Source organism: Betta splendens, chromosome 9, assembly GCF_900634795.4.
Source record: "Betta splendens chromosome 9, fBetSpl5.4, whole genome shotgun sequence".
NCBI classification, from domain to species: Eukaryota; Metazoa; Chordata; class Actinopteri; order Anabantiformes; family Osphronemidae; genus Betta; species Betta splendens.
The window spans coordinates 5,862,039-5,887,952 of NC_040889.2; the positions used below are offsets into that span (position 1 = coordinate 5,862,039).

The 25,914-nt window shown below is 49.2% G+C and overlaps 1 protein-coding gene across 7 annotated transcripts in view; it reads right to left on the bottom strand.

The window, feature by feature from the left end:
• Nucleotides 1–12,254: 12,254 nt before the first annotated feature.
• LOC114863091 (NLR family CARD domain-containing protein 3-like) overlaps nt 12,255–25,914 on the bottom strand; it is a 49,282-nt gene continuing 35,622 nt past the window's right edge. For 5 of the 7 annotated variants that reach the window (XM_055511819.1, XM_055511818.1, XM_055511817.1 and 2 more), the window contains one exon: nt 13,342–13,876. In XM_055511819.1, coding sequence (XP_055367794.1) covers nt 13,531–13,876 — 346 coding nt within the window. In that variant the 3' untranslated portion in view covers nt 13,342–13,530. Of the gene's footprint in view, nt 13,181–13,299; nt 13,877–25,914 lie in introns of those variants that run through there. The other 2 variants (XM_055511822.1, XM_055511816.1) reach the window with 2 other exon arrangements.

The window sequence follows — 25,914 nt, forward strand, 5'->3', positions numbered from 1 at the left end:
GAAGGATATTATGACCCCTGGGCTGTCAGTCTCTCTCTCACCTCCATGTTCCTGCTTTGGACCACGCCCACTCCCTCTCTCCATCAGTAAACCCTGCAATCAGGACAATTTCACCCACCCAACAATAGACCCATTCAGAGCAGCTCAAGGATCTGCCATCATTAAGTCTCTGTCTCTGAAAAAATTGTTCCTTCCTTATTCTATGCAGTTGTTGTGTGATTTATGACTTATCTTTTGCAATTAATATCTTATGTATTTCACATTTCACCTACATTGTTCAATGGTTGTCTCTACCTGATAGACTCTGGACTCTAGCTCCCAAACCCAAGGCCGGGGAGTTGTGTCTCTGTCTGTTGAGACTTAGCGCTTCTTCATCTCTGATAGTCAGACGCCAGTAATGCAGGTGTGAAAATGTAAACATCTCCACACACACGGCGACAGTGATGAGATGGTACATGCAGTCTGATTGGGCTACACGGGCGTTCCACTGTAGTCGGACAGAGAAAGGGGTTAAAAGGCAGAAGCAACTTGAGGATCGTGGGCTCTTTACATCACACCTTCGTAGTGTGTGCACTGATCTCCCCAGCTGGTTTTTGGTTTGTTGATGTGCACGATCAACATCTATGTTTTTGATTTGCTTTCCTCATTATTTTTATTTTCCTTTATTTTATAATAAATTACACAAAAGACAACTCTCTCATCTGCCTCTTCATGGGAAATTTCCACCACAGTTTTGGCGTCCACGAACAGGATCCAGTGCAGGCCGTCTGGACCAGGGACCATAGTCCTGAGGACTAGGGTCGCTCAGCCTCCAAACCTCTACAGACATTCAGAGCTGGGAGGACTGTTCACCCGTCTGGATCGCCTCTGACAAGATCCACGAACTCAAATTCAAACTCAAATCTTAACTTGGCTCGGCTCGGTGAGAGAGATTTCTTTGTGGTGATTGAAGAATTCTTTGCACTCACCAGCTACTACAAGTCCTGCACCAGCATGAAAGGACTGTGTCTGAAGCTTCAGAGGCCGTGAAACTGTCAAACAAGCGTGTATGTCTGACTGTCAGGTTTTGGTTTTGTTTTCAGTTTTATTTTGAAAGGACTTAGTTTTCATCCATGTTGTCATGTCTTGGTTCCAGTTTCCATTTCCTGTTTTACATGTATGTTGAAGGACTTCCAGCTTTTTCATGTCACAGCTGTTTATGTCACTCCGGGTTCACCATGCACACCTGTAAATAATTTAGCAATCAGCCCTCAGTATATAAGCACCAGTACTTACCATAGCCAGTCGCCAGATTGTCGAGTTTCCGTACCACTTTCTAGCGTTTCCAGTATAGCTACCTTGTTGCATGATCCTGTCTGTACCTGACCGCCGATTCTTGCCTACACCCTGTCTGTACCTACGCCTGGAGATCTTGGTAACGTTCCTGACTGTCTGACCACGATTTTGTCTACTCACTGTCTGTACCTCTGCCGAGCTCACTAGTTGCTGAAACCTTGCCTGTCCCCGGAACCGAGTTTTGCCTGCTCCCTTTGTGCCTTTACCTGAGAACCATCGTGTATGACCTGGATTGCCCTAACTACGTGTAAAATAAAGACTGTTTGTTAACTGTTCACCTCGGTTGCACTCTGCATGTGGGTCCTTCACCTGCCGTAGCCTGACAGAACAATCTGGCCAGACTTGGACCCAGCCAGTGCCCAGTCTCCGTCCAGGTCAGTGACTGTTTTTTTTTCCCTTTTTTTGTCCCTCCCCCGTCTGTTCGGCTGCGTGTCCTAAAACAGCTGACCAGGGCACAAAGGAAATACTGTTCAAACCTGCCCTGTGTGAGGCCCAGCCAGCAGCCACATCAGTTCCTGCGCCTCTGTCAGGTCACTCATGTCACGCTCAGGTTCCAGATCAGCCATGTCATGCTCAGGTTTTAGATCAGTCATGTCACGCTCAGGTTTCAGATCAGCCATGTCACGCTCAGGTTTCAGATCAGCCATGTCACGCTCAGGTTCCAGTCCAGCCTTGTCGCGTTCAGGTTCCAGTCCAGCCTTGTCGCGCTCAGGTTCCAGTCCAGTCATGTCGTGCTCAGGTTCCAGTCAAGTCAAGTCTCGCTCAGGTTCTAGTCCAGTCTTGTCACATGCAGGCTCCAGCCCAGCTGCTCAAACCAAGCAAATCTGTTAGGTAAACAATCGGTGCAAAATAAACAGGCAGGGATGTACCTTATAACACATTCATAACTAAACAACTGTTGTACTGTGGTTTACCTTGGAGACTATTACTAACACCAATAATAGTGTTAAGGTATGTGCACATACCCATACAAACATATACATATCATATACATACACATATGCATTGTTATACATATCCCATACTACTTAAATAGTCATGACATATAACGTCACAATTTCCATATTCACACATTATTGACATTGGTAGAGATAAAGTATCAGTAATGCTTACAGTTGGGTTTGGAAAGCCTTTTTATCAGCTCAGGTGTTGAATGTCCCTCCAAAAGGTTAGTAAAGCTATAGCTTAACAACAGACGTTGGTGCATGAACAATACCACTTGTGGAAGCCAGGGTAATGTGAGGAGCTTGGCCACTACACCCATCCAATGAGCAGAGGAGAGAATCCTAGCAGCCAGGGAGCCCACACACCTTCAGTTCCAGGAGGGCAGGTGCTGTAACCCAAGCCGCCCACACAGAGACCCTCGGCAGAGCTGCAGCAGCCACAAAGACAGCACCCGAGGTCAGAGTGGGTCACCGTGGGTCAATGCTGTCCACCCCATGAGAACCAGGGGCAAACACTCCCCCCGGTTGGAGGGTTGGCCTGAAAGAGTGGAGCCCAAAGGACCCACGGTCTAAAGGGAGCCCGCTAGGAGATGCCCCTGCGCCCAGAGTGGGGCCCACCCACAGTCCACCACCCCTACACGAGTGGAGCGGGGCCTACCCCATCGGCTGCACATCCACATCCCCTGGCACCACACCGGGCCTGCAGCACAAGGCCAGCAATCGGTGGGGCTCAGCAGAAAAGAGACCACCCAGGCAGACGATCCACGTACCCCGGGTGGAAAATCGAACCCCCCACACTCCAACCGCACCACACGCATACATACTCGCACAAACACAGAAGCACACACACACACACACACACACACACACACACACACACACACACACACACACACACACACACACACACACACACACACACACACACTCTCACAACAAACTAATCAATCATACGTGAACCCATGCACTCTCCGATACATTCTCGCATCCACACCATTTGCTTGATCTCATTTGTGGGGAGGGTAGGTCTCAGGCCTGCTGCCCGTGTGGCCCAAAGCAGGTCCTCCCGAGCCCCACCCAACCCCCCTAACCCGGGAGAGGCAGAGGACAGTAGAAAAGGCAACCCAGAATCCTGCAACCCAGCTTGGACGAGTGGGCGAGGCCACAACTGGCCTCAGCCCCAGGCCACAGAGAAAGAGCCCACCCCCGGCCCTAAACGTATGTGTATGTGGCTAAGTATAAAGAACTTTGGGAAATTGCCAATTCTCCGAGGGGTCCAGCAGACAGAGCCATCAATGTGAAGGCTCCATCCACTGCCCCCCCGGAGGGTGTATGACTAATGCAAATAAAACTGCAGAGCATCCCACTTGGGAGGGATGGAACCACTTTCCGGTAGCCCTGGTCCCTCCATCAGCAGGACGCCCCTTGCAGACCTAAGTGGATGAATGTGGAGAATGGTAGTTGGGAAGCAGAGCACCAGGGTCCGCAGAGCCAGGTTCCCGACTGGCTCTGCTACCCATCCCACCACCCCCCACAACCCCCAGCCAGGAAGAGACAGCCGAGACCCAGGGACCGCAGTACTACTGCCCAGGCGCCACACGCAGCACAGCCAGAGCCATCCTCACCCTTCTTTCACACTTACCCATTCTCTCGCTCAAGTATGCCCATGCTCGCCCCGTGTAGTGCTACACTTAAACCTACACACATACTCTGCGGTTGTGCAATGAGGGCCAACCTCCGCCCAGGGCCCAATGAAGGCCGCAGCCCGAGTAGTCTGCCAACCCCTCCGCAACAGGCCCGAGCAGTTACCAGAGGGCTACGCTAGGGCAGGCAGCGCCTCACTCGAGCAGGGGCAGCAGTCCAGGCACAGGCAGACACCCCCAGAGGGGCCCCCCCCGACACAGGTCACCCAGGTCTCCACCCCCAGGTTCGCCCCCGCACACTGGCAGGGAGGCCCGCCTCCACTCCAATTGGCACTAGTGATTTCATAGTGGGACACTAATTCTTTGAAAGAGGTAAACTTGCCTCTTGTGAAAACATGTTTCAGATGTGTTATCCCTTTGATATGCCAAGTTGGAAAGTGTATTGCCTTTTTGTTTTGTATGATGTCTGGATTGTTCCAGAGAGGTGTGTTTTGGCAAAGAGTAAGCAAAGACCCATTAATTTAAAGAAAATCCAACCAGGTTGTCAGAGATGCTTTTATGCTAATGCTCTGGTAACAACTATGGTGTTTGTTTTTGGTGCTGATAAATGGTAGATCTGCAACTTTAATATTTCCACAAAATGTTTGTTCAATGTCTATCCAGGAGTCTGCTGGCATGGGTTTTATCCATTTGTGGACATGGTTCTGTCTGTTGGCAAGAAAATAGTGGTGGAAGTTAGGTAGTTCTAGGCCGCCGCAGCGTCTGTTTTTTTAAGAGTTTTTAAACTAATTTGTGGTGGCTTGGTTTTCCACAAAAACTGTGAGATGTATGTGTCAGGGGATTCTGATATGACAGACCCACATGCACAGCTCAGACAGTTGCAGATAAGAGTAAAGGGATTTATTATGCACAGGCTGAGTAAAGTTCAGGTTAGAGCAAACACAGTTGGTCTCAGGTAAAGTCACAAAGGGAGCAGGCAAACTCAGTTCAGGGGACAGGCAAGGTTTCAATAACAAATGAGCACGGCAGAGGTACAGGTAAGGAGCAGGCTATCTCGTGGTCAGGCAGTCAGGTACTTTACCAGTCTTTTCCAGAATGTAGGTGCAGACAAGGAGCAGGCAGGAATCAGAAGTCAGGTTCAGGCAGGATCAAAAAACAAGGTAAGCTATACAGGAATGCTGGCAGGTGGTGTGTACACGCGTAACAATCTGGCATCTGACTGGTGTGTGTGGTGGTCTCTAAATACTGGTGGTGATTAAATGATTGCTGACAGGTGTGCGTGAGGAACGGGGGATTGCATGGGAAACAGGTGTGACATGAATGAGACAGGAAGTCCTTCAAAGTAAAACAGGAACTGTAACCCCAGGCTCCGGACCGGCCTGAACCAACCCGGACTCACTGGGACGGAATGGGGGGGCGACCCCTTCAGGAACGTCTGAGGGCTGAACTAACCCCCCTTGGAGGCCGACAGGAGCTAAATCAGGAACGACCTCCGCCTGGAGGCCAACAGGAGCTGAGGCTGGAATGACCTCCGCCTGGAGGCCGACAGGAGCTGAGGCTGGAATGACCTCCGCCTGGAGGCCGACAGGAGCTGAGGCTGGAACGACCTCCGCCTGGGACAGGAACTGTAACTAAAACATGACAGTGGCGTGGCTGTGATGTGATGTGAGCAGAGCAGGAAGTCCTTTCAAAATAAAACAGGAACCAGACCGAAACTGTGACAGTATGAGTCTAATGTCTTAAACCACACCTGGGCTGGCTGAGCTGGAATAATTGAGAATATGTAATTAATTTTTGGCAGAATCATCATTTTCATCAGTAATATCAATCAATAATATCATCAATAAGCTCTGATAGCCTAGACGACAATTCAAGGCCCAAGTATTTAATGTTCCCTGAATGGAGTGTGGTAGAAGAGATGTTAGTCACCTTAAGGTTAAGTGGTAGTACTATAGATTTGGTCCAGTTAATAGAGTATTCTGAAAATCCTGAGAATTCATCTATGAGGCTGATAGTTGTAGGAAGAGACGTCTGTGGCTCCAGGAGAAACAGTAACACATCGTCAGCATATAAACTTATTTTATGGTTTACTGATTTAGTCGATATTCCAGTAATTCCTTCATGCTGTCTTATTGCTGCGGCTACAGGTTCAATAAATATTGCAAATAGTGATGGATAAAGTGGGCAGCCCTGTCTTGTCCCTCTATGCAGATTAAACCTTGGTAAGATCTGGTTGTTGGTTCTGACTGTGGTGTTTGCTGAGCTGTATAATATTTGGATCCAGTCTATAAATGATTTCCCAATGCCGAATTTGTGAAGAGTGGCTAAAAGAAAGTTCCAGTTTACTCTATCAAAAGCTTTTTCTGCATCTAAGGAGAAGATAGCTGACTCTAGTTTATGGGTGGTGACATAATCAATTAAGTTGATGAATCTGTTGTTTGTTGACTGTCTACCTTTAATGAAGCCTGTTTGATCAGAGTGAATTATATATGGAGTGATTTGTTCTAATCTTCTAGCAAGTGCTTTACATACTATTTTTAGATCTACATTTATTAGTGAAACTGGTCTATAACTTGATGGGAGTGTAGGGTCTTTTCCTGGTTTTTGGAGCAGGCTTATGACGGCAGAATTCATATTTGTGGGTAATGAATGCTGTTGTTTAATTTCAACTACCATTTTGTAAAAGCTGGGTGACAGCATGACCCGAACTCCTTATAAAATTCAGTTGGGAATCCATCTGGTCCTGGAGCTTTTTTTTTTGGCATCTCCTGCAGAGCTTCATGTAGTTTTGCCAAAGATAACAATGAGTCTAGAGTTGTGGTTTGTTCTTCCTTTAATTTTGGCAGTTCTAGTTTATTCAGAATCTCCTCTATGGCTGAGGTGGCTGGATCTATTTGGAAACATATATAACTCTTGGTAAAAGTTTTTAAAGGTATCATTTATTTCATGGGGATCATGAGTAATATTGCCTTTCTTATTAGTTATTGAATGAATGATTTGTTTCTTGTCATGATCTGTGTTTTTGTTTCTAGTTGTTTCCTGTTTCACGCCATGTCCTGCTTATCATGTTTCACGCCATGTCCTGTGTAACACTACTTCCTGTTTTATTTTGGTAGTCTCCTGGTTTCTGTTCCTGCTTTAGCTTTACTTCCGGTTTTTGTCTTGTCACAGCTGTCCCTGCTCCACCTGATCGTTATCCTCACCTGCACTGTATCAGTTAATTACTCACCTGTGTATTTAGTCACCTCCTGTTCCCGTAGTCACTTGCCAGATTGTTGAGTTGAGCGTCCCTAGGTTCCTGAGTTCCCTGAGTGTTCGTGTCTCTCGTGTTTTGTTCCTGTTTGTACCGTGTGTCCTGCCCGACCCTGGATTATCATCTGACCGTGAGTTTTTGTCTCATCCCTGCCTGTACTTTTGCTGAGCCTTTTTGTGTACGAACCCTGCCTGGACATTGGACTCGAGATTGCCTGCTCCCCTTGTTACTGCTTTAAACCCTCCCGTGTATGACCTGGACCGCCTGACCGTGTTTTGGAAAATAAACTTCTTTTTGATCATAATCCTGCCTCCGTGCTGTGCATGTGGGTCCGCCGCCTGCCCTGACAGAACAATCTGGCCAAACTTGGACCCAGCCAGCACTTAGCCTCCGGTCAGGTCAGTGACTGTTTTTTTTTCCTCTTGTTTTTTTTTACGGCGAACATTAAATCTCCCGAGGGAGCATGGAATTTACCTGCGCCGAGCTACCCAGCGACCTACATAATTATTTCAAGATCCTCGCGGAGGATTACCGACGGGCTAGTAACCCGGAGGATCAGCGCAGCGCCGTGGAGGTGGCAATAGTGACGCTGGAGGACGATGACACCGCGTTAGATCACCCCAGTGTTCATCGCCTCTATGAGCGACTGTGCGCGAAGTTTGACGAGTTAAGCGACGCGCTCTGTACCACGCCAGCGCCAGTCGCACCGCCGATGGTTTCGGTTTCCTCCTCCCCGCCCCGTCGGATCGTCGTGCCTGCACCAACCTGCCCAGCTCCCTGGTTGTTTCCCTGGGAGGATTTCCTGCTCCCACGCGGCGCTCAGTCTCCAGTTCAGCCGCGCGCTGCTCAGTCTCCAGTTCAGCCGCGCGCTGCTCAGTCTCCAGTTCAGCCGCGCGCTGCTCAGTCTCCAGTTCAGCCGCGCGCTGCTCAGTCTCCAGTTCAGCCGCGCGCTGCTCAGTCTCCAGTTCAGCCGCGCGCTGCTCAGTCTCCAGTTCAGCCGCGCGCTGCTCAGCCTCCAGTTCAGCCGCGCGCTGCTCAGCCTCCAGTTCAGCCGCGCGCTGCTCAGCCTCCAGTTCAGCCGCGCGCTGCTCAGCCTCCAGTTCAGCCGCGCGCTGCTCAGCCTCCAGTTCAGCCGCGCGCTGCTCAGTCTCCAGTTCAGCCGCGCGCTGCTCAGTCTCCAGTTCAGCCGCGCGCTGCTCAGTCTCCAGTTCAGCCGCGCGCTGCTCAGTCTCCAGTTCAGCCGCGCGCTGCTCAGTCTCCAGTTCAGCCGCGCGCTGCTCAGTCTCCAGTTCAGCCGCGCGCTGCTCAGTCTCCAGCTCAGCCGCGCGCTGCTCAGTCTCCAGCTCAGTCGTGTGTTGCCCAGACTCCAGTTCAGCCGTGTGTTGCCCAGACCCCAGCTCAGCCGTGTGTTGCCCAGACCCCAGCTCAGCCGTGTGTTGCCCAGACCCCAGTTCAGCCGTGTGTTGCCCAGACCCCAGTTCAGCCGTGTGTTGCCCAGACCCCAGTTCAGCCGTGTGTTGCCCAGACCCCAGTTCAGCCGTGTGTTGCCCAGACCCCAGCCCGGTCCAGTCACGCTCAGTCCTTGTCCCAGTCAGAGGGCACCGTCCGTCTGACAACTGTTAGTTCCACCCAATCAGGCCCGACGTCTCCCCCGTCGAGCTCGGCAGCTGTAAGCTGTCATGCCAGCTCCGGAGGGGACGCCGTTCCAGTCCCTGTCGGCCATGTTGCGGCCGTTCCAGTCCCTGTCGGCCATGTTGCGGCCGTTCCAGTCCCTGTCGGCCATGTTGCGGCCGTTCCAGTCCCTGTCGGCCATGTTGCGGCCGTTCCAGTCCCTGTCGGCCATGTTGCGGCCGTTCCAGTCCCTGTCGGCCATGTTGCGGCCGTTCCAGTCCCTGTCGGCCATGTTGCGGCCGTTCCAGTCCCTGTCGGCCATGTTGCGGCCGTTCCAGTCCCTGTCGGCCATGTTGCGGCCGTTCCAGTCCCTGTCGGCCATGTTGCGGCCGTTCCAGTCCCTGTCGGCCATGTTGCGGCCGTTCCAGTCCCTGTCGGCCATGTTGCGGCCGTTCCTGTTCCTGTCGGCCAAGTAGATGCCGTTCCAGTTCCTGTTCCTGTCGGCCAAGTGGATGCCGTTCCTGTTCCTGTCGGCCAAGTAGATGCCGTTCCTGCCCCTGTCGGCCATGTTGAGGTCGTTCCTGCCCCTGTCGGCCATGTTGAGGTCGTTCCTGCCCCTGTCGGCCATGTTGAGGTCGTTCCTGCCCCTGTCGGCCATGTTGAGGTCGTTCCTGTTCCTGTCGGCCATGTTGAGGTCGTTCCTGTCCCTGTCGGCCCAGTTGAGGTCGTTCCAGTTCCTGTCCCTGTCGGCCCAGTTGAGGTCGTTCCAGTTCCTGTCCCTGTCGGCCCAGTTGAGGTCGTTCCAGTTCCTGCCCCTGTCGGCCAAGTTGAGGGCGTTCCCGTAGGCCAAGTTGAGGGCGTTCCCGTAGGCCAAGTTGAGGGCGTTCCCGTAGGCCAAGTAGAGGGCGTTCCCGTAGGCCAAGTAGAGGGCGTTCCCGTAGGCCAAGTAGAGGTCGCCCCCGTAGGCCAAGTAGAGGTCGGCCTCGTTCCTGTCGGCCCTGTAGCGGTCGTTACAGTCCCCGTTCCTGTCGGCCCTGTAGCGGTCGTTCCAGTCCCCGTTCCTGTCGGCCCGAGAGAGGTCGTTCCAGTCCCTCTCACCCTCGGAGCCGCAACGCCCGCCGGCCTCCAGGAGGAGGCAGCGCCTGCTGCAGTTCCTGCGCACCTCCAGGAGGAGGTCGCGCCAGCTGCAGTTCCTGCGCACCTCCAGGAGGAGGTCGCGCCAGCTGCAGTTCCGGCGGACCCCCAGGAGGGGGTCGCGCCAGCCGCAGTTCCTGCGCACCTCCAGGAGGGGGTCGCGCCAGCCGCAGTTCCTGCGCACCTCCAGGAGGAGGTCGCGCCAGCCGCAGTTCCTGCGCACCTCCAGGAGGAGGTCGCGCCAGCCGCAGTTCCTGCGCACCTCCAGGAGGAGGTCGCGCCAGCCGCAGCTCCTGCGCACCTCCAGGAGGGGGTCGCGCCAGCCGCAGTTCCTGCGCACCTCCAGGAGGAGGTCGCGCCAGCCGCAGTTCCTGCGCACCTCCAGGAGGAGGTCGCGCCAGCCGCAGTTCCTGCGCACCTCCAGGAGGAGGTCGCGCCAGCTGCAGTTCCGGCGGACCCCCAGGAGGGGGTCGCGCCAGCCGCAGTTCCTGCGCACCTCCAGGAGGGGGTCGCGCCAGCCGCAGTTCCTGCGCACCTCCAGGAGGAGGTCGCGCCAGCCGCAGTTCCTGCGCACCTCCAGGAGGAGGTCGCGCCAGCCGCAGTTCCTGCGCACCTCCAGGAGGAGGTCGCGCCAGCCGCAGCTCCTGCGCACCTCCAGGAGGGGGTCGCGCCAGCCGCAGTTCCTGCGCACCTCCAGGAGGAGGTCGCGCCAGCCGCAGTTCCTGCGCACCTCCAGGAGGAGGTCGCGCCAGCCGCAGTTCCTGCGCACCTCCAGGAGGAGGTCGCGCCAGCCGCAGTTCCTGCGCACCTCCAGGGGGGGGTCGCGCCAGCCGCAGTTCCTGCGCACCTCCAGGAGGGGGTCGCGCCAGCCGCAGTTCCTGCGCACCTCCAGGAGGGGGTCGCGCCAGCCGCAGTTCCTGCGCACCTCCAGGAGGGGGTCGCGCCAGCCGCAGTTCCTGCGCACCTCCAGGAGGGGGTCGCGCCAGCCGCAGTTCCTGCGCACCTCCAGGAGGGGGTCGCGCCAGCCGCAGTTCCTGCGCACCTCCAGGAGGGGGTCGCGCCAGCCGCAGTTCCTGCGCACCTCCAGGAGGGGGTCGCGCCACCTCAGGGAGGGGGTCGCGCCAGCCGCAGTCCCGGCGCACCTCCAGGAGGGGGTCGCGCCAGCCGCAGTCCAGGCGGACTCCCAGGAGGGGGTCGCGCCCGCCGCAGTCCCGGCGGACCTCCAGGAGGGGGTCGCGCCCGCCGCAGTCCCGGCGGACCTCCAGGAGGGGGTCGCGCCCGCCGCAGTCCCGGCGGACCTCCAGGAGGGGGTCGCGTCCGCCGCAGTTCCTGTCGACCCCCAGGAGGAGGTCGTTCCCGTCGCAGCTCCCGCCGCACCTGCATCGGTTCCTGGCGGTCCGGCTCCGACCGCATCTGCTTTGATTCCTGGTGGTCCGGCGCTGACCGCATCTGCTTCGGTTCCTGTCTCTCGTCGCGGTGGTCCAAGGAGGACGCCGCTGGTTCCTGGCTCTCGTCGCGGTGGTCCAAGGAGGACGCCGCTGGTTCCTGGCTCTCGTCGCGGTGGTCTAAAACTGCTCCCCCTGCACTTGTTCAAATATGCAGTGGAAAAAATGAGGAGCAAGAGCAGTCAGTGCTTGGTAAAAGAGTAGTGAAAAAGACTTACAGCACCTGGGATTCCAAAGTGGTCTCCCTTCCAACTACTAACCAGGCCCAACCCTGCATATTCCAAGATCAGGTGAGATTGGACTGATGGAGGCCACTTTAACCTCACACCTATTAAAGATAGCTTTTTTTAGATTATTGCATTTCCTTTTGTGGTTTTAAATATTTTTAAATCGTTTTATATGTATATTTTATTTTGTACTGCTTTGTTTTTTGTCCTGAATGGTGTGGCCCCGAAAAGCACTGTGCTGGAAATTTGTGGAATAAAGGCAGATGAGAGAGTTGTCCTTTTGTGCGTTTTATTGAAATAATAAAGAAAATGAAAAATGAAGAAATGGAATCAAAGCCAGCTTGGAAGATCAGAACATACACCGCAGGGGTATAATGCTGAGATTACGTTCTCAGGTTGTCTCTGCCTTTTAACCCTTCTCCCAGGGCCCGGGGGAATCTCTCTCTGGACCAATCACATCACTTGCATCTCCTTATCTCACCGTGGGTGAAAATGTTTGCATTCTCACTCCTGCATCCTCTGTGTCTTGTTATCAAAAGGAAGGGACATCGAGCTTTAAAGACAAGATGCACTAGGTTTACGGCCTTGGGTCTGGTGAGGGATCAGTCAGTTAAACAGAGCATTAGATGTCAGCACTTGATGTGCAACTGAACCTTGAGAGGGAGAGAGATTGTTTGTATAAAAATGTTCAGTGCTGAGCCTAATCAACGGCACACATGGTTAATATACAGAATGGGAAAAGAACACATTACCCCAATTATCCCATTACAGGCACACATCCTGATATTCACTAGAAATCAACTCACAATTCATCAACATTTATATTAATTACTGTGCAATAACCCTTCCAAAGACCTCATACTCACTCTACCTGTACTGTACTACGATGTCCTGTGCCAACACAAACTGTTCTGTCGCTGTATACTCTCTAATCTGTACTTGCTGTTGTGTGAAGTAATTTCCCACTTTTTCACTGTGGGGCTATTAAGGTTTTTTAATAGGAATCATCAGGAACTGGTTTAATTAATCAATCTAAGATCTAACTCTCATTACGACACATCACACAGAGACACTGAGGAACCATGAGACCAGACTCCAAACCAAAATCCAGCATAAAGAGGTTCAGTGAATGTGGTGTTGAAGGTGTGAAGGTGGATCAGTTTGTCAGAGGAGACTTTGTAGAAGGACAGAGAACCAGCAAGACAGTCCACATACACTGATACTCTGTTAGACACAGAGGAGGAGATGAATGTTTCTATGTTACTGTGACAGACAGAGTAACCAACATCCTTAGAGCAGATCAGACTCCAGGACTGATCGTTGTATCCAAACACACAGTCTCTACTGCCATCTTTCCTTCTAATTCCTCTGTAACTCATTGATATACGAACTCTTCCTTCCCATTCAACCTCCCAGTAAAAGCGACCAGTCAGACCATTACTACACAGCAGCTGAGGCCAGTAGTTAAATCTGTCTAGATGATCAGGATATGACTCATCCTCCTCCACATATGACACCTTCCTGTTGTTTTCTGACAGTTGTAGCTTCATATTCAATGTATTTGTGTCGATGGTGAGTTGACAGAAATCTGATGGAGAGAACAAGATACAATCCAGCTGCAGTTTTTGATCTATCATCACTTTGATGATGACTCATGACAGTTTGAAGATCGTTGAATGTTGCTGATCTTAGTAAAAACACACTTACACTTTCTCAGACCTGGTCTCAACCATCGGACTCCACCAGGCTCCACCCTGAAAGGAGGAGGGGGTCAGAGACATGCAGACATGGACATTACATGGCTCTCACACACATATTGTTGTAGGATTGTGTTCAGATGGAGGCTTGTATGTAGGGATGGACATTCAGCAACAACTAAGGAGTTGGATCCTTATCCTGGAGCTTTGACTCCTCTGTTTCACTTCATCACTTTTGGTGTCAGACATCTGCTTTCAATCTCACTCTGTCACCACCAAAGTAATGTAACACCACAGGAAGCAAAGTCTGAATGTGTTTATTACCACACAGTCCAAGGTTAGGTTCTAAGTTCATAAAGCTCCACATCCCTACTTGGTCCTCCACCAGACACTGTGCGTAGTTGTGTACATACGTGAGAGTGTCCAGTCTCCAGTGTGGATTCTTGACTCCAGCAGACAGCAGCTCCACTCCTGAGTCTCCTAGATGATTGTAGCTCAGGTCCAGCTCTCTCAGATGGGAGGGGTTGGAGCTCAGAGCTGAGGCCAGAGATGCACAACCTTCCTCTGAGACCAGACAACCTGACAGCCTGCCAACACAACAACACAGAAAAGGCTGGATGTTTTTTATACAAATAACAATTACATACCACCTCTGACGTCACTAACAGAGTCAGAGTTGTGATGGAAATTTTATTTTATCCCTTAATGTCGATCATTTTCATTATTAATGCCTTAATAATGATCCGTTTGTTTTTGATTCATGTTCATATTCATAAGTGTTGATCATATACATCCTTAAACATTCTATGTATTGTTCAAGTATATTGCTGCAAGCCTCTGAGCAAGAGGGGTCCTCAGTTATCTTTTGAGCAGAAGGCCTAGTTCTAATTTGATCACTCTGTGAGACAGTGTCTGACTGTCTGACTTCATGACTCTGTGATGTAGTGTTCGACTTAGACAAGGAACAGAATGCTCCTTGAGTGAGGCCTTCCTCTTTTGTCACCTTTGCTCATGTAGACTTGGCAAATTGTCCTGAGGTTTGAGCTCATGTGTGGAGGTTTTGTGTTATCTGTAGGCTTTAAAACTCGGGACAGGAGGAAGAAGTTTTCAAAGAACCTTGGTGTGCACTTTGTGTGAGCATCAACTTGTTTTCTCCACCCGGGTGCCTTTCTTTTCTTTTACCTATTCTTTTCCTTTTTTTTATTTTTCTACATGCATATGCAGAAGTAAATTCACAAAGACAACTTTTTGAATTCTTCTTTTCATTGAGTCGTCAGGAGCTTTCGTGGTATTTTTTTTCCACAACAGAGTCAAACCTGGAGTGAAATAAACTAAATGTAAAGTAGGTTGGTTCAAGCTTTCACATAAAAACGTTTTCAATAAGTATTTTAGTTTGTAGTTCGTTTGTAGTGACAAAACTGATTTCAGACTGTGCAAAACAAACAACTACGTTTAAAAAAGCTTTATTGCCGGATGATGGGGAAATTGCCATGACAAATAATACAGAAAACATTACTGTAGAAACACAATTGTTGTAGGAGCCAATATTATCTTTACCATACTGTTTTATTAATGTTGTTGCTTCTTATTTGGCAGTGCAGGGTGATGTGGGGGCGAAGTCAATGGTAGGTGACTTGGAACGCTACTAAAGTAACGTGCCCAGGTGTATGACAATGGTATGTTTTACCGCTATGCCACTCTAAAGCTACTGTAAGAAGTCAAGAAGTTAATTGTGTATGGACAATAAACTTAAACCTGCTGCAACGCATTATGTCTATGACATCATTTATTGCCAGGACCCGCTGTCATCAGCAGCGACTATGTAAGGTGTAGATAGTTGCTACAATTGGTAAAGGCAAAAAACAGGGTGAGAACTCCACAGGTTGTCAACATTATGTATACAGTACGTGACAATGAAATAAAGTGACTGAGGTATTAAAGTGACTGTTGTAATTGCCCTGGTAATGTAGTGTGCATGTGGCAGTGTGGTGGAAATGTGCACTATATTATTATTGTTTATTATAAAGTCTGACAGAAGCAAGGGAAAGACCTGGAAGACGTGGAATCTCTCCTTCCCACAGCAAGGGTGGATCAGTCTGTCTCTGCATCTGCTCTCCAGGACAGACAATGTGTCTTGCAGTGGGTAAGACCTGTGGTCCAGCATAGATTTAAGTTTTGCCAGAACCCTTCTGGCTTCCACCTCTCTCACCGACTCCAGAGTGCAGCCCAGGATAGAGCTTGACTTCTTAATGACCTTGTCCAGCTTCTTCCTCTCCCTCTCTGTGATGTTGCTGTTCCAGCAGACCACACCGTACAGGATGGCCGATGAAGCCACAAAATCATAAAAGGTCCTAAGGAGTATTCCCTTTATTCAAATGACCTCAGTCTCCTTGGGAGACTTGCCCTTCCTGTACTGTACAGGAAGGGCAAGTAGTCTGTGTTGGTAGTCCAGTTAAGCTTGTAGTTTAGGTAAACACCCGGGTACATATAGTGGTAGAGGTTCAAAGTGACTAGCGTTTTTACTGCAGTACCGTCGCGTTGCCACGGTGCAGCGAGTGCGTCGCTGACTAAAGATTTTTAATCCTACAGTCGGCTGAAAAAAATCAGGACGTTAGTCTCGTTTCAACCACCAGGTGGCGCAGCGTTGATTAGAACCCTACAAAGCACTACAGCTTAACTCAGGTCGGACTGTTCATTTCTACCTGTAACACATATATTACACCAGTTCTATTTTACTATTAAGTTTTTACTATTAAGTATCTGTTGTGTGCTCAAATGTGGGGAGTATGAAGGGCAACAACTTTGCCCGTTGATGGCTTAGTTATTTTCTGTTCACTGCAAAGTTATATTTGTTCTGTGTGGTTTAGAACAGACCTGCGCCACAGCAGCAGAACGTTCTTGTTTTCATTCTCCTCAGCTTTTTCGTGTCTTTAACACTAGACTGCCTACGGAGCAGCCAACTCTCACTTTGGGAGGACTACCTACGAGGCAGTCAATTCGTACGCTGCCTTACCTGATCGGCGGCCATTGTTCTACTAACGGCCCGTTACCTGCGCACCACAGGGGGGAGGCACGCTAAGCCACTTCAACAAAACCTGTGTGAGTCTGTGTTTCTCAGTCCTGACACAGGCCTGACAGAGGCTGTGGTCCTCTCATGGAGACATGAAAACACACAGAACCAACACTGGTACTGTGGGGCCCAAATAAGGCCCAATAGGTCTGAGGTCTGTCAAAAGGAAGCACGGAATCTTGTGTGTGAGCCTGTGTTCATCAGCCCTGCCACAGGCTGTGCTGTGGTCCTTTCATGAAGACATGAAAACACACAGAACCAACACTGGTACTGTGGGGCCCAATAGGCCCAAATAAGGCCCAATAGGTCTGAGTTCTGTCAGAAGGAAGCACAGAATTTTGTGTGAGCCTGTGTTCACCAGCCCTGTCACAGGCTGTGCTGTGGTCCTCTCATGAAGACATGGAAACACACAGCAAAAACACTGGTACTTTGGGGCCCAATAGGCCCAAATAAGGCCCAATAGGTCTGAGGTCTGTCAGAAGGAAGCACAAAATCTTGTGTGTTCCTGTGTGTTTCTGTTACAGAAAGGAGAGCGCGCCCACTTGTATTCAATGCATGTAAATGAGTCTGCTCACCCACAGAGCGAGTGAAGCTGCTTCTCTCAAGTACTGGAATGGGCCACATTGGAGTTCAGACTCTGTCAGTAAAAATTATTGTATGTTTCACTGTGAAAAAAAAGACATAAAAGGAAAAAAGTTGCAGGTCTGCTCCTGTGTTTTTCTGTTACAGAAAGGAGCGCGCGCCCACTTGTATTCAATGCATGTAGATGAATTTAACCACAACAGCTAGCTTCATAGCTCACTTGGTAGAGCGCTTGTCTTGAGATTGAAAGGTTGATGGTTTGTTCCCTGGCCTGGGCTCTAATGATGAAACTATATTTTTTTGCTCTGAAAAGAGCAGTAAGTAATTGAAATGTATTTACTCACTTTGTATTATTAATTTTTACTTATTCATCCGCTGCTTCCAGGGTTTTCTGTTGTCATGTTTATTTAGTGTGTGTTTTTGGTTGGGTCACATGCCTCTTATTATTTGCATTTGTGTAAAAATGTTTTTTTTTATTAACAAATGTCCCAAAAGAAAGCACCTCGGGTGTGTTGATGTCTCTCTGAGATGGCAAAGTGAAACAGAGGTTCACACAAGTTTTGTTGAAGTCGGTCAGTTCCCCCCACCACAGCTCCCAGCTCCCCCCTGTGGTGGCCCTTTTACGTAACAAAGGGAGCAATTCACACCTGAGTTGGGATGTCAGGTATACCTTCGCAGAGTTTTGACTGCCCTTTAGGTTCATGAGGGGAGTAAAACAATCCAGGCATGCTAGATAGCAGGCATCTCTTAAGAATATGTACACACCTACCGCTCTAACATCTGATAAAACATATTGGCTTCACATAATTCCATGATTATGGGTCGCGGTTTATTTTATATAATTTGAATGCGCATGGCCAAGTAAAGACGTAGAGCGCAGTCCATTTGCGATTACAGCCACTTACTTAGTTTTAAACTTCCACAACTTGTTAATGAATGTTTTCTAATAGTCGTAGATTTTATGTAAATAATCATAGGAATTTGATTTACAGCAGTTGTCGATCGTAACTTTGACAGGACGCCAGAAATCAGCAGATCTACAGCGACGCGTTACAACATGTTTGTTCGTACCGTTTACTCTGTGTCTGCAGAACTGCAGTTTGACTTGTTTTGACTGCGTGTTTCATTGTAACTGAGTGGCTGAGATCAATCGTAATCAGCGTACATTTCAACAGTTTTCATTGCGATGAGCGGATTTTACTCAAAGCACCGCTTTACAAACCAATAAACCAGGCAAAAATATTTGTTTTTTACCAAAAGACACGGAACTGGAGTTTTTGAGATTACTTATTCCTGATATTACTTGAGATTACTTAATCGGCCCGTGCACGTTTGAACATTTTCATTTCCCATCCGTCCATCCAGCCCCTTTTCCGGCGTTTTCGTTTCTCTTGTGATGAGCGGCAATCCATCCGCCTTCACCGACTTCTCTTTTCTCTTGCTATGGGCGGCAAACAGATTTGAATAAAAGCACCGCCTTACAAACCAATAAACTGAGCAAAAATATTTTTAACAAAAACACACGGAATTTGATTTAAAACTGTTTTTTCGTTTAGAGAAAAACGAAAAACAAAAAACTCTGCTTTTAACTTTTAATCGAAGCTTATCCCTGGATGCCCCGCGAGGCAGCAGTCTTAGCAGAGAGCTCCAGACTACCGCTCAAATGACACACGAGATCGAATGATATGTGATGTGTTTCATACTCAGATGACTTGGATCTGAGTTCGACCAAGCCTTTGTTTGTCTCATGTTTGCTCACAGTCGCAAAGGTAAACTTCACACCCCTTCCCCCTCCTCCGTAGAGGCGCCTAGACATGCAAATGTGTTGCTGCCACTCGATCAGCAGGTGAGAAATACTTCAGCTCCAGGACAAAGCTCCGTAGGAGACTGGGCAGCATTGGGCGGCGTGATCAGCTGCAGGTCTAAGACTCATTATTGCAGCAAGTAGTTTGTTCTACATAAACGTAAACGTATGTATTTATCTTAGCTTTCTGGTCTAATTTATTTGTAGCACTTCGACATTTGTTTAAAATATGCAGTGCATTTTAAATTGAAAATACTATAATTATTATTTATCACCTTCATTGTAAACACAGTATTAATTGCACAATTTGGACCGGCAATGTTTTGCGCATCTTCCATAATAATCATGGATAATCAAGGAAGAAACTGCAGTTCATAGATGTTATTCAGGGACGGTTTGATAAAGATTCAGTGTGTTTTTCAACTGAACTGTCAGCCAAGCTACGTGCATTATCAAATGAATGCGCCTGGCAGCGGGGAAAGACATCAACTCTATTCAGTCGCTCTTCAGTCGCTGCTGCCGTCTCCTCCCTAGTTCACACACCTTAAAGCGTCCTAACCAATGAATGTGTTTCCAGATTGACTGGTGATGCCGCACGGGTTGCTCTCAGTTACAGCAGCTGTCTAAGCAGGGAAAAGCGAGTTAGCTGTCCTTGTCGATGCCTTGACAATGTTTTATCATCTGTAAACGATCTGAACAGTTTTTATATTTTTACAAGGCGTAATATGACACATAAGTTTGATCGTTGCTCGTATTCCATATAAAAGAAAACAAGGACTGAATAGGTATGCTGTTATTTGCTACGATCTTCTGTAAATAAAATATAAAATGTTAAACCTTTGAGCCCTGACATTTATGTCTTCTGTGAATTAAAAAACAAATGTTGAATGCTCTCAAATTATATAATATTGCCGCCCTCCATTGCCGCCCTTTTTTTTCCCCCATTGAAAACGTGGGTGTTACCAGTGGCCGACCCCTGATCTAGATCATCCTTATTCACTTTTTTAAATTGTAGTAGTGTTGTCACGATCTGGGTTTTTGTTTCCAGTTTTATTTTGAAAGGTCTGATTTTTTTCCATCTTGTCATGTTCCAGTTCTAGTTCCGCTTTTACTTTGAAGGACTTCCTGTTCATGTCACACCACAGCTGTGTTTTCCCTGTCACCACCGGTCCTCATTGCACACACCTGTCAATAATCAGTAGCAGTATATAGTCTCCACCTCACGCAATCTCCAGTTGCCAGATCGTTGGCTCACTCACCCATTCAGCGGGGTAACCGTTACCTTGCCGTGCTTTTGATCCTGTTTTGTACCTGACCACGTCTCCAGCCCAGCCTGTGATTATCCTGTCTGCCTGTGTGAGTTCTGACCCTTGCCTGTCTCTGACATCCGCCTGCCTTGTCCTTGTCTGTACTGCTGCCTTTGACCTACCCGTGTACCGACCTCTGCCTGTCCGACTATGTGGTGCCAAATGTAAAAGGAGCACCTATAACTAGTTTTCTCACATTTAACTAAATGACACATGTTTTCTCACATTTAGTTAAATTTGCAAAAGTCTAAATGTAAATGTTAAATGTAAATGTTAAATGTAAATGTTAAATGTTAAATGTTAAATGTTAAATGTTAAATGTAAATGTTAAATGTAAATGTTAAATGTTCGCCGAGTGTAAACTGAATATTCATGAATGGGCAAGTAGACTCTACCCCTACCCTCAAACAGCGCTGGTCTCAGATCAGAGACGCGAACTCAATAACCTCAAACAGTGCGCGCAAACCCCGCCCACATCTGATCTGGAAACTTTTGTTTTTAGCCTGGACGTAACTTCGGCTAGCTAGTATAGTTAGCCAACTAATTCTCCACCGGCGCCACAGAAATATTCTATTTAGACCTACTTAACTCCTCATTAATGGTGTTTACGACAGAACAGCAGTTTGAAGCAGAGCCTCAGCCCGCACACCTGCCGTTACAGCCCCTTCAATCTCCCCCAACGGGAGGGAGTCGGAGCTGGCGGCCATGATGGCTTCGACTTCAGGCTTCTCTTCAGTATTTTCGTGCACCGATCCAGAGTCAGATGTGGGTGGAGCTATGCGTACTGTTTGACGTGTTTGAGTCCGCGTCACTGATCTAGGATAATAGGGGGTGGAGTCTACTTAAATATTCAGTTCGATCATTTACATTTAACATTTACATTTAGATTTAACATTTAGATTTAACATTTAACATTTACATTTATATTTAACATTTACATTTAGACTTTTGCACATTTAACTAAATGTGAGAAAACATGTTGTGTCATTTAGTTAAATGTGAGAAAACTAGTTATAGGTGCTCCTTTTACATTTGGCACCCCATATCCGACCCAGAGACACAATAAATCCTCTGAAGCCTCACGTTGTGTCGTCGCTGTGCATATGGGTCCTCCTCAGCGTGTTCCTGACAAGTGTAACATTAGTTAGTATTCCTTTTTATTTTTTTTATTTTATGTTTGGGAAACGTGGCATTTCAGCTACTGTGATTTTATTTGTAATTAACATTAGCTCCTACCTGCCCTTGTTGACGGGGGACAGGAAAAAGGTGACGCGCGTTGAGTAAGAGCGGCATAAAGAAAAAAGTGTAGATGTGCCGTACTGTCTTCCCGTGTGGTGCACTAAAGAAGAATAAAACGTAAAGAAAATTGTAGCGCGTACCAACAGGGAGAAATCAGGGTTACAGTAGCTTGTCTGCCACAAATTGAACGCTGCACGCGGGAGGGCGCACCGCTCAGCTTCTTATTTTTGGTTTTAAACTGCCGTAATTTGCCATAACTTACTTACGTACATAACTATACTAAATACTATAACTGTCCCCCACAGGCGACCAGTGGTTCGTAGTCTTGGGGATCCATGCACTAAATATTACAACGATGTTATCTCGTGGGTCAAATGATAATGATGAGACACTGTTTTTCCAATAATTAAAATTGAAAAGAGTGCTCCTGCTGAGACTCGAACCCAGGAAGAAAAAAATTACAGCCACACTCCTTAACCACTAGGCCAGCTGACACTTGGTAAAGTGATTGTTCTACAACAGGCTATATGACGATGTTTTATGTCTTCCCTCAGTTCCACCAGCACCGGCTTGCCAAGGCTTGTAGCCTCTGGCTGTACCTCTTGGGCATCGGTCTTTTCATTGCACCTCTCCCACACTGGATGCTCACTCACTCCGCCCTATGATTCGAGCCTTATTCTCGCATCTCAGCCATTTCTTTCTTGTTCCAGTAGCCCAATTCTCGCCAAGGTGCTCTGGTTCCCCATGCCCAAGGACCCACACTGGATGCTTATTCGCTTATTTGCCCTAACCCGGGGTTCGGACCCCCCCCATGTATCCAAGTCCTGCGGACCCCCCCCCGTATCCAAGTCATATATATATATATATATATATATATATATATATATATACATACACACACACACACTCTATTCTCACCCTCCGTGGGTGGTCTCATCCTCTTTCCAAGCTCGGGTCCTCTACCAGAGGCCAGGAAGCTTGAGGGTTCTGCGCAGTATCCTTGCTGTTCCTAGGACTGCACTTTTCTGGACTGAGATTTCGGATGTTTTTCCAGGGATCTGTTGTAGCCATTCCTCCAACCACAGGCACCACTGTGGCCTTCACCTTCCAAGCCTTCTCCAGTTCTTCTCTGAGCCCTTGGTATTTCTCTAGTTTCTCATGTTCCTTTTTCCTGATGTTGCCATCGCTTGGTATTGTCACATCCACCACTACGGCTTTCCTCTGCTCTTTATCCACCACCACAATGTCTGGTTGGTTCGCCATTACCATTCTGTCAGTCTGGATCTGGAAGTCCCACAGGATCTTGGCTCGCTCGTTCTCTACCACCTTGGTAGGGTTGAGGTGTTTCCCCACTTTGACCTTGGGGTTTCCAGTCCATACTCTGCGCAGATGTTCTGTATACTATGCCAGCCACTTGGTTATGGCGTTCCATGTATGCTTTGCCTGCCAGCATCTTACACCCTGCAGTTATGTGCTGGACCGTCTCTGGGGCCTCTTTGCACAGTCTACACCTTGGGTCTTGTCTGGTGTGGTAGATCTGGGCCTCTATGGCTCTGGTGCTCAGGGCCTGCTCCTGTGCAGCCAGGATGAGTGCCTCTGTGCTGTCCTTCAGCCCAGCCCTTTCAAGCCATTGGTAGGATTTGTTGAGATCAGCCACTTCAGTTATGTTCCGGTGGTACATCCCGTGCAAGGGCTTGTCCTCCCATGATGGTCCCTCTTCCAGCATCTCATCCTCTGTTCTCCACTGCCTGAGACATTCACTCAGCACGTCATCTGTCGGGGCCTTATCCTTGATGTACTTATGGATCTTGGATGTTTCATCCTGGATAGTGGCTCTCACGCTCACTAGTCCTCGGCCTCCTTCCTTGCGGCTAGCGTACAGTCTCAGGGTGCTGGATTTGGGGTGGAACCCTCCATGCATGGTGAGGAGCTTTCGTGTCTTAACATCTGTGGTCTGTATCTCTTCCTTTGGCCACCTTATTATTCCCGCAGGGTATCTGATCACTGGCAGAGCGTAGCTGTTTATTGCCCGGGATTTGTTCTTGCCATTGAGCTGGCTTCTTAGGACTTGCCTTACTCGTTGGAGGTATTTGGCTGTTGCCGCATTCCTTGTTGCCTGTTCAAGGTTGCCGTTTGCCTGTGGTATTCCAAGGTACTTGTAATTGTCCTTAATGTCTGCTATTCTTCTTTCTGGGAGTGAGACCCCTTCTGTGTGGATTACCTTGCCTCTCTTTGTCACCATCCTCCCACATTTTTCGAGTCCGAATGATATCCCGATGTCCAAGCTGTAGATCCTGGTGGTGTGGATCAGCGAGTCGATGTCTCGCTCACTCTTGGCGTACAGCTTGATTTCATCCATGTAGAGAATAAGAATAAGAATAAGAAAACCTTTAATAGTCCCGCAGTGGGGAAATTACCTCTCACAACAGCAGTACAGATGAGCAAGAATACAGGTACAGAACAGTTTGTGTTGGCACAGTACAAAGCAGTACAGTACAGTTAGAGTGAGTATGAGGTCATTGCAGGGTTATTGCACAGTAATGGGTATAAGATTTGTACCGGTAACAATATACATGATTGTTCACAGATTTACACAAATATTGTGCAGAGCAGGTTGCTATATAAACCACTGATGCAGTGGGTGAGTGACTGTGGTGGGATGTGGTCAACAGTTCTGATTGTACAGTCTGACAGCAGCAGGTAGGAAGGATCTACGATATCTCTCCTTCACACAGCGAGGGTGGATCAGTCTGCTACTGAAGCTGCTCTGCAGAGCAGACAGTGAGTCCTCCAGTGGGTGAGAGACCTGGTCCATGATGGATGTCAGTTTAGCCAGGACCCTTCTCTCACCCACCTCCTGCACCGTGTCCAGAGTGCAGCCCAGGACAGAGCTGGACTTTCTGATGATCCTGTCCAGTCTCTTCCTGTCCCTCGCTGTGATGCTGCTGCCCCAGCAGACCACCCCGTACAGGATGGCTGATGCCACCACAGAGTCATAGAAGGTCTTCAGGAGTGGCCCCTTCACTCCAAAAGACCGCAGTCTCCTCAGCAGGTAGAGTCTGCTCTGACCCTTCCTGTACAGTGCATCCGTGTTATGAGTCCAGTCCAGTTTATTGTTCAGATGCACTCCCAGGTACTTGAAAGAGTCCACTCTCTCAATGTCCCTTCCCTGGATGTGCATCGGTGGTATGACAGCAGGCTGCTGTCTGCGGAAATCCACCACCATCTCCTTCGTTTTCCCTGCATTGACCAGGAGGTGGTTCCGCTGGCACCAGTCCACAAAGTTCTGAGTGAGTCCTCTGTACTCTGCATCGTCATCATCGGTGATCAGTCCGACGATCGCAGAGTCATCAGAGAACTTCTGCAGAACACAGCTGTCCGTGTTGTGTCTGAAGTCTGACGTGTAGAGGGTGAAAAGGAAGGGGGCCAGTACAGTCCCCTGTGGGGCCCCCACACTGCAGGTCAGAGTGTCAGACACACAGTCCCTGGCTCTCACAAACTGAGGCCTGTTTGTGAGATAGTCCATAATCCACTCCGTCAGATGAAGGTCCACACCAGCCTCCTCCAGTTTGTGTTTCAGAAGCATCGGCTGGATGGTGTTGAAGGCACTGGAGAAGTCAAAGAACATGATCCTCACAGTGCTGCCGGGCTTCTCTAGGTGGGAAAGGGCTCGATGTAGGAGGAAGATGACAGCGTCGTCTACTCCTATGCCGTGTCGGTAGGCGAACTGCAGCGGGTCCAGGTAGGTTCCCACCGCAGAGCGGAGGTTACCCAGGACCAGTCTCTCCAGTGTCTTCATCAGGTGTGATGTCAGAGCCACTGGTCTGAAGCTGCTGGGGTCTTTGGCGTGCGGTGTCTTGGGCACTGGTACCACGCAGGAGGTCTTCCAGAGCTGTGGTACCAACCCCCGGCTTGAGGCTCAGGTTGAAGACATGCTCCATAACTCCACACAGTTCGCCTGCACAGGACTTAAGGAGTCTGGAGCTGATGCCGTCTGGTCCAGCTGCTTTCCTGGCCTTGATCTTCCTGAGCTCACTTCTCACCTGGGTGCTGGAGAAGGATAGGGGTGGAGGGAGTGTCTTAGTGTGGTGTGAAGTGAGGGGTTGAGGAAGTGACTCAGTGTGGTGTGAAGTGAGGGGGTGTGGTTGGGATGAGTCACCAGTCGTCAGGGCTGAGGGTAGAGGGCTTTGTGTAAAGGTGTGAAGGGCTGTGGGGGCTGGTAATCCAGTGGTATGACGTGACAAAAGGTTTGGAGGCAGCTGCTGGGAGTAGTGAGTGGGTGCTTGGTCAAACCTATTAAAGTGTGAGTTCAGCTCGTTGACCCAGCTCAGGTCCCCCTCAGCCTGTGGGTGTGGAGCTTTGAAGCCTGAGATGGTTTTAAGGCTTCTCCACACCTCACTGACATTGTTCTGCTTCTCCATCTTCCTCCTGTAGCTGGACTTCCCCTCACGGATTTTCCTCCTCAGCTCCTTCTGCACCCTCCTCAGCTCCCCCCTGTCCCCTGATTTAAATGCTCTCTTCTTCTCCTTTAGCAGAGCTTTAATATCAGGGGTGACCCATGGCTTGCTGTTGGTGAAACACCGAACCCGCCTGGTGGGAACAGTGTTTTCACAGCAGAAGTTT